We start from the raw sequence: 9,401 nt of genomic DNA, 5'->3' as shown, positions 1-9,401 counted from the left end.
GTAAAATACCACAGGTGGGGCACCTTTGAACATACCCAGTAAACTCCAGTAAAAAAATTAGTTTTTAACTTTTGGCTTCGATTTATCAAAAATTTTCAAATAGGCTGATAAGATTACGAAATTAGCTGTATTTTTCACCATATAAATTTTTGTTTTTATGTAATTTTGTGTTTTAATAAATTTTGATCAGAATTTTTTAATTTTCGAATATTTTTGTATATATTTTTTAATAAATAAATGAATTTCTGATATATATAAATACAATACATATATATTTGAACATAAACACTGTAAAAAACCATGCCGTTCAAAAATACCAAGCTTTGTTCAAAGGTGCCCCCCTGGGGGGGCAGTTTTGAACACTTTGACTTCCTCCAGTAAAACAGTAATAAAATATGTATATCAAGCTTAAGGTATGTCATATGTATATTCATTTTAAAGGTTACATATGTACCTATTAGTTAAAACTTATAAGAAACCAAAAATTATAACATGAGCATTTTTATGAGGCTTGAAAGAAAAAAGTGTTCAAAGGTGCCCCCCTCTCCCCTAAATATTGCAGCTGTATATAGGATGATTACCAATTGATCATACCTAAATTTTAATTTCATAACTTCAGCAGGGGCAGCGAAGCGCCACGGGTCCCGCTAGTAAATTATAAAAAATACACACACAAACTAATTTCCTTTTTTGACAAATAGATGGTTGCTACACTTGTTTAGCACCAAAAGATGAGGACGGTTAGAACGCTAGAATACATCAACCATAACCATAGAACAATTTAATTAATTCACAATTCTTTTCTATTCTTGTCCTTCTTTTTCATTCTCTTTTCAACACTATGCATGGATATTGCTCGCACGTTGGCATATATTGAACATATCGAACTATTCAGCATGTTTGGCGTCGTATGCCACCGAAACCGTTATGCAAATATGCCATGGACGTCGTAGATGCAATCTGGCCGCAGATGCCAATACATTTGGTTCGCCATGTCAACCCAATTCTCGGATGTATCTGAAAGTTGTTTACACTTGTGGTAAGTAAATCGTGACTTGTGCCACCGAGCACCAGTTGTGACCGCTTTGCTCTACACATTATAAAGTCGTCCTTGGTATGGTCTGCCAGCTTACTGCTTAACCAACATGTACGCCAACACAAATAAAACTAAAAAGGAGTTCAACAGTATACATGTGTTTTTCCAGCTTGCAACAATACACGCTTTAATCCATTTGAAATGAAATGAAGCACACACACACACAAACTTATACGCACATGTGTGTGTGCATATTTTGTGCGTGCTCTATGAAGCAACGTTCAATACACTTGAACGCTATACCATCGAGAGTTCTATCGAATATGCTGCTGTGCAAATCGCATGGGCCCAAAAACCAAACAAAGCAATTACGCATAACCTTGAAAGGTCATACCGTCTGATGTGATGTGAACGGATAATACGATTTACGTCTGTTAGTCGAATCGAAGACAACTGTGAGGCGGCCTCAACAGCAAATGAATTAAAATTTGAATTTTAAATAAAGGTGGAGCCATTAAGAATTATACGAATTCATTTGGGGGGAAGGAGAGAATGATTGTATCGGCAGCGTATATTTTACTAATAAGAAAGCCAATTGGCAAAAAGAAATTGAAAATGGTACACCCTCCGCCAAACGATGGCGGAAACATCTCGAAATAATTGGGAAAGATCACATATATTGACACCCGTTGATATTCAAAATTTTAAAGGTCCTGGCGATGTTTTTGCACCCCAAATGGAGTTCGTAAAACACACCTTTATTTGTAGAATTCGCAATAGGCTTACCAGTATATTTCAAATCGTGGAACTGTCAAATTTTCAAATGCAAATTAATGCCAATTTTTATACCCTACACAACTATGTTGTCAGGGTATTTTAGCTTTGTGCAGCCCCAAAAGATTGTAACGCCGCGAAATATTGGTCCTAGACCCACCTTCAAGTATACCGATCGTCATATCTCGACTAGCTGAGTCGATCTCGACATGTGTGTCCGTCCGTATGTCCGTCTGTCCATTATAATTTGTAAACACGATTCAGGCCACAGTTATGGACCAATCTTCGCGAAATTTTGCATGTAGGATGGTTTCGGTTAATATTTAGGGGATGAAATGGACCAAATATAAAATTTTTGTCGGTTTTTCTGCTCGCTTCAGAGCCCGCAATTATTGCCCGAACATCGTGAAATATTACATGGAGAAGGGGATCGGGCCAAAGAAAAGGCATGCCTGTTTTGATAAAGATCGGTCAATATTTAGCACGGCAAATGGACCCTGATTTTGTATGAAAAATGACGAAATTTGTATTTTATTGCGTATATATTTACCCCTGAAGGACATAGACCCGAGAAGTTGATAGTATATCCAAGAGAAGTGATTGACCTTTAATTTGATACCAATTATATTGTCGTATGTACTCGGATGTGGGAGTTACCCGTAAATATACCCCATTTAGTAACCCATTACCACACTGGAGGGCGGAAATATAGCGCTGATCGCTTTGAACTGTTCCATGAGGTTCCAGGTACGGTCAAGGACAACGCGTATAATTTTCGTGATGACCACATACAAAATTTGGGATAAATGGAACCGAAAACATAATCTTTTGTTTTTTTCGAGTCGGCCACAAGCCGAACATCGGGACATCACGATGAAGAGAATCTGGACAAGTAATTAGAAGAGATGTACAGAATATTGATTGACTGATCTGGACTAAACGGTTAAGAGGGTGCAAATATCACGAAATATTGCCTAGGCTCGAAATAAACATCCGCAGAAATTTAGAGTTCCGTGGTAGTTGTGTGTACGCAAAATGTACATATGATTTATGAAGAATTCAAATATGCAACTACCACATATCTTAACATGACATTTATCTTAAATTATATTCAATTTTGTAAGTTTTAACGTTTTAGTGACATCTAGAGTATTTAACATGCATGTATAGCGCCTAATGTTGATGTTCATGCGTAAAATAGTGCATACGGCCATGCAGTCCAGTTGAATATTAAGGATACATAGGAATATTGCGGACAATTTCTTAATATGTAACTATGTGGACAATTTTCGAAAATCTAAGGATACAGTTGTTAAGGAATTACACCAAATTATCGCCTGATCCAGACGAGAATACCAAAGGCACTTCAATTGAAAAATGTATTGCAAATCCTTGTAATATTGAAAATTGTCAAAAATTTTGACAGTTTAACAAAAATGTTAGTTGTCGCTTCTACAGGGCGATCCTCAAATGCTTGACTAAAAACTTTGCTACGCAAAAATGTGCCTCATCGAAATATTGATTTTAGACCCCTTGTAACATAATATTTTAACTATGCCTGTATAATCTTGTAAAATGGGACATATCGGTCCACTCTTTCTACTGCTTCCACAACAAAGGGTCGACATTTCGGAAGCTCGGCAAATAATTCTAAGTTTATCCTCAAAAATAATATCACATACAAACGCTCTAATATAAAACACACTGCATTCACATTACACATGTTTTCGAAGTTTACATATGTAACATCACATCAAAGCAATGAGCTGTATTAGATTGGCACAAACTAAACATTTATTTTATTACATTCTAGAAGAAATATAGTTTGAATAAATACAAAACTGAACACAAGAATACTTGTTTACTTACATTTTAAAAGGCAACGTTCATTATCATTATAAGTTTCACAGAATTTCACATACAAAATTAATGTATATAGTCGCAGCTACTGCTACGCAGTGGGTTCTCCATCAATTACATTTCTTCGTCGACTTTACAAAATCGCATCAAGACGCAAAACTTTCAAGTGCTTCTGAAGTGACGCTTAATTGCCAACACATTTGAATGAAGTCTTTTAAAAATGAGTTTCGAAGCGAGTCATTGTTCGCGGAATGAATCGTAAATCTTTCTTCCAATGTATATCTTAGAATGCAACCAAGCAAGCAAACAAACATAGCTTTTGAACTCAGAACGTTAAGTAGACCTATCGACCGACCGACCGACCGAGCGACCACCCGCCCCTCTCCATCATCATTGCGACCAAGTGACAAATTACATTGGGAAATTTTCAACTGTATTTCTTGTATTTCATTTCAGTGCCGAAACAAGTGCTCATGGATCGCTACGAAACAGAAATTGAAGCTGATGAACCAGAAGACTTCGAGGGCGATGTTAATGATTTGTACGATGATGAATTGTTTTACAAGGAGTCGGAGGCAATTCCGAAGCTGTACAGTAACACCACTGTTCCGGCGGCACGCAACAATGCCAGCATTACTCTGAATGGAACCTACAATGCAGTGACAAGTGTTAATAGAGCCAATAATGCCACACTGGGTATGTTTGAGGGTGATATGGGCGGCGTTAATCCCGTAATGACACACAGCGCCGACATGACTCTGGAAGGTAATTAAACTCGACTACCACTGTCCCAAAATAATGAACGGGATGGGTGGTGGTGTAGAAGTACAAATACAAAACAGAACAACAGCAGTGCAGTGTGGCAAGCTGCCACCAGCCATGGCTGAACTTAACAAATGGTATTGCAATTAAGTAAAGGATTTATTGCTGTGTCCTTTCTTGCTTAGCAATTGCTCGGTATAAAATCTGAACTTTTGGGTTCCCAAAAGAAGTATTGAGCAAAAAATCCCCCATAACAAAAAGAAGCCAAAAAACAAACAAACAGAAAAGTTTGTGGTCATATTTCTTCCCATACTTTGTCTTAAGCGAGCGTGTGTATGTGTATTAGCTCCACTCATTTTATATGTTTTTTGTGTTTTGCTCTCCACTTTTTTCTATAACTGTTTACTGGGCCCATATGCAGACGACCAGGAACGATTGTTTGTTTATCTGCTGACTGCTGGTTCGTTGGGTGTCATACTCTGCATAGTTGCGATTGCGGTTAGGCTAGTGGTTCTCAAACGTCATGATAGTGCAACTGACACTCATTCAACTTCGTCGGGCAAGGGAGGTCCGGTCACTGGTGCCTGCTCCGGGGGCATTGCGGGCGTCGAAGGAGTCGCTGAGACTACAATACCGAACGGTTTCAACGACACAATTTCCGAAGTAGATGCTGACATCGATTTGCAAACGCCAATTCCGGTGCCAAGTGTGTCAAAGAACGAGGTAAGCAAGTGTCCAGCCAACCACTAGTGGTCATATTCTCTCGTATATACGGGCGGTTTTATTATTTGTGTTCCTTTATGTTGTTTGGATGAGTTTTTATTCTTTTTTGTTTGTCGTACTTTTATGAGTTTGTTGGACATAAATTTCTTCAATTCGATGTCCATTTCGTAGACTTTGCGGTGGCCATAAATTTCATGAAATTCTTTTTGTCCTTTTCTCCATTCTATTTTGGTTGTTCATGTTTAGAATTACATTAGCTATGCGCCTACTACAAATCTTTACGGTACATTGGGACCGGGCAACACTCTACTGACGCATACTAATACAACGGGCAGCATAGGTCCCGGTATGATAAGCAATACCACAATAATGTGCGGACCACGACAATCGCCGGATATTTTAGGTATATCTCCGCAATCGTATGCACCCACCAGCTGTACAAATACCGGATCAACAACAATTGGAGGTATACTGACACCGGCAATCGTAATAGGAGCTGGCGGCGCAACTGTTGTCAGTTCCGGTAGTAATGTGATAGGTAAGTATTGAGAACTTATTGAAATTGTAGTAAGGTCTTATTACTATCATATCACTTATTTGACATGCTAGTAATAGTCATTATATAATACATATTACATACATACATATTACATATTATATCATGTTTAAGGACACAAAGCCACAAACGATATTTAGTTCCACTTAACAATATATTTGAAACAAATCAAATCAAAACCATTAAATATCATATTACAAGAAAATGAATTTAAACATTCAAAATAAACGATTCATTTAGAAATTTGCGAAGGCCCTTTCAATGTGTGGAATCGTAACCAGTCTTGTGGAATCGAAGTCAATAAGCCGACGTTAAACAGTGTTGGTCAAAACATTTGCAACTGAAATTAAATATGTTGAAATATGTAGTAATCTTTTTATTTGAAGTTAAAATATAGGTAACAAAATATAACCTTCAGGGGATCTGAATTCCAATTAGACTGATAGGAATGGTAATTACTATGATATGCCCATTCGTGCCGAATGTGCTCCCATCAAATGCCAAAGCAACCCCGGGTAGGGGTGCTCCCAGTCACCCCTAATGATTGGGATTTAACACCTATGTTTCAACATACCCTCATCATGCAAATGTTGATTCTACATAATCTCTCAAATGCAAACAAAAAATCTATTTTCGTTTTGACAATATTACTCACCTTGGTGGCAATGTTTCCCAAAATATATTGAACGATTCTTCATATATGCCATGTGTTGGAACGTTTAAATCCAATGGTGGGAAATGTGTATAGGGTTTAACATGGTCGGCTCCTCCTGACTATATCCATAACTTACCAGTTTTATGTATTTGGTCGTAAAATCTAGAATCATATTTTTATGTCAATAAAATATGACAACAATTATTATTAATTGATAGCAGTAATATTTTTATAGCTCCTATTAAGGCTACTAGAATTAATAAAAACATAATTAAATAATTCCTTATCCCGTATATGTGTATAAAATATTATATTAAAATATGTAATAAGAAAATTGGGAACAACTGTAAAACAGTTGTTTACTCTGTTCACAAAAGTTTTTCTTTCCAATCATGTTGTAAACTGAAAATTTTAGAATAACTGAAACGTGTTCTATTGTCTCTAAAAAATAAGTTAGCAATGATCTGTTTAATTTATTTAACTCAGGTTGAGAATCAGTAGCAAAAATTAAATTTTTCATGAAATTAACTTTATTTCGGTTGAAGTTTAAAAATATATTTTTTTTTTTGTTTTACAGATGTATTTTAATATTAATTATTAAAGCATTAAAAAATTAGTAAGTGCTAAAAATTAAATAATATGCGCAATTGCAACATATATTAACCAATTTAGGAAAACACTAGACATTTTTTCAGTAAACACAAGTGCAGGTAATGTGGTATACCTTGAGTCTGCATGAAAAAAAGCCAACACAAGACAAAATCTCATTACTATTTGAAACATTTGTACTCTACGAGAGTCTACCACGAACCACAAGGATGAAAAACAAAGGCTATGAGTTTTAACAACTTCTCCATACAAAAATTAAATATTGTTATGTGTAGACATTATTATGTAATAAAAATTAAAGTTCTACTCAACGTAACCGTTAAAAATCTTAACAGACATAAATCTCGAGCTAATTCACATTCATTAAAAACAATAAATTATATAAGATATCAATTGGGAGTGAAAATTATACTATACCACATTAACATCATGTGGTATACCACATAACCTGCACTTTTTTAAAAATCACTTTTAATGGAATTTCAAACATTTTCTGAAATATCTCTTAAATTGTTAGAATAATATTATTTTCAAATTGATACAGGGAAAGACAACACATGTAGCATGTTAAGTGTAAAATTTCCATTTAATCGGATAAAAAATAAAAATTTAGCAATCTAAAAACAAATGGGTATACCACATTTGCATCACCTCCTATATATATATATATCGTCAGGCCTTGACATATGCAATATCCATATAATTAATTTTGACTTTTGATTGGCTGGTTTCCTTTTCGAAGGCCTACATTCCATAAATGTATCAATTTATAGATTACATTTTTAGGTTATAAAAAAAGCTTATAACCTACAAATCGGTCAGGCCGTGTCGGAGAAGTGTTTATACGGACACTATGATAAGAGAATTTTGTATTTATTAGAAGATAGATTTAGACATACCTAAAATTTGTTTTTATTCTACACGTATAGAAGAACTTGCTTACGAGAATCAATAAATTACAAAGCTACTAAATATTAACCTTAACGTCGATATTAATAACATCCATATTTATTTAAGAGATTTTCATCTAATTAGTTTATTGGTTTCAATGGGAGCTAAATCGATAGCTAAAACCTTTTCATTCCTATGGTTTATCCCAATTCAAATTGAGAACGCAACGTTTCAAGAATAATGCTGTGGCAATTAACGTATTTTCCCCGCCACCAATTTAACACGTTCACACAATACGTTTTACAATCATCCCCACCAAAGAATATTTTGCTAAATGCCAGCATAAGGACTCCTTTGCGTTCGTCCTTCCCAGTCGCATTTGATTTCAAAACAATTAAGTTAATAACTCCCGTTTAACATTCCGCAGCTGTAAAATGTGGGGCTAGTCCATTGTTGTTCCATACTTTACCCTTGAATGCTTTTCGAGAGTCAGCGGTTTCATTTTTTATTCGCATTATTTATGCCATGCAATGTGTATTTGTGTAATCAACACATTTCCTTTTAATTATTTTCGTTTGTTCTTTTGTTTCTCTTGAAGGTACCGTAGTTCCCATAACTTCGCTGGCACAATATACCACTGCCCCAACATTCCGTTCAGGTTATATCCTGAACAGCGACAATGTGCTACAGAGGCCAGGCAACGCTGCCACACCACCAACGTCGTTAGCAGGTGGTGAAACAACATACCTAGGACATCAGTATCAGCAACAACAGCAGCAGCAGCCTCCATTGTCAATGCAAACAACCAGCGGTGGTGTTCTAACGCCAGCAACAGCCACACTGAGACGAATGAAACAATCAACGCCCGCGGCTGCGGCCACAGCCTCACCCCCACATGTTCTCCAACAATCAATGGTCTCTGGATCAATATCAACGTACGATGGCATACCACCCCGCACCCTCTCGACCGGAATGGCAGTGAATTCACAATTCTATTACGAATGACAGAACGACCTAGAACAACCAAATGAAAACAACAGTTCCGAGTACACCAACACCAGTGGTACCAACGCAGCTGGGGCGCAGACATCATCTACAGCCGCGGTGAACACCAGCGCCACCCCGACCACCAAAAGTAAAACGTCGGAGCCATTGTAAAAGACGGTGATATTGTGGAAACCATGCATAGCCATAAAATGTCGATTGAATTGATAATAGAGTGGCACGGACACGACGGACAAACCTATCTAAAATTCTTATGAAACGGGACTGTTGTTTTAGTTAATGGAGCAGTGGAGTGGACGGCAAGCATGAAGAGACAATATTTTGAAATTGCAAAGTAAACAAGAAGTAAGCCAGTCGAACGCACACCGACGAGTCCTGTTTTCATCGTCTTCCACACAAATCAGCTGTAAAAGCAGTCGAAACCGATGCAGAACAGCGGCCACAATGCCAATTGAAAAACATCCTTTGCTGGAGTTGGCTGCCTCTGCGATGTTAACAATTTGAGAGTGAACATATTGCTTTCCAATATG

The 9,401-nt window shown here is 36.7% G+C and overlaps 1 protein-coding gene across 1 annotated transcript; it reads left to right on the top strand.

Moving 5' to 3' along the window:
- Positions 1 to 927: 927 nt before the first annotated feature.
- On the top strand, positions 928 to 8,919 carry LOC133321250 (mucin-5AC-like). The gene is made up of 5 exons (XM_061530338.1): positions 928 to 1,039; positions 4,127 to 4,435; positions 4,854 to 5,155; positions 5,402 to 5,693; positions 8,465 to 8,919. The coding sequence occupies exons 1-5, from the start codon at positions 928 to 930 to the stop codon at positions 8,869 to 8,871; spliced, it is 1,422 nt and encodes a 473-aa protein (XP_061386322.1). The 3' UTR covers positions 8,872 to 8,919.
- Positions 8,920 to 9,401: the final 482 nt, after the last annotated feature.

This window comes from Musca vetustissima, unplaced genomic scaffold, assembly GCF_032173495.1.
Source record: "Musca vetustissima isolate MV318-11 ecotype Yass unplaced genomic scaffold, APGP_CSIRO_Mvet_v1 utg2526, whole genome shotgun sequence".
NCBI lineage: Eukaryota > Metazoa > Arthropoda > Insecta > Diptera > Muscidae > Musca > Musca vetustissima.
This window is presented reverse-complemented; position numbering and strand designations above follow the sequence as displayed.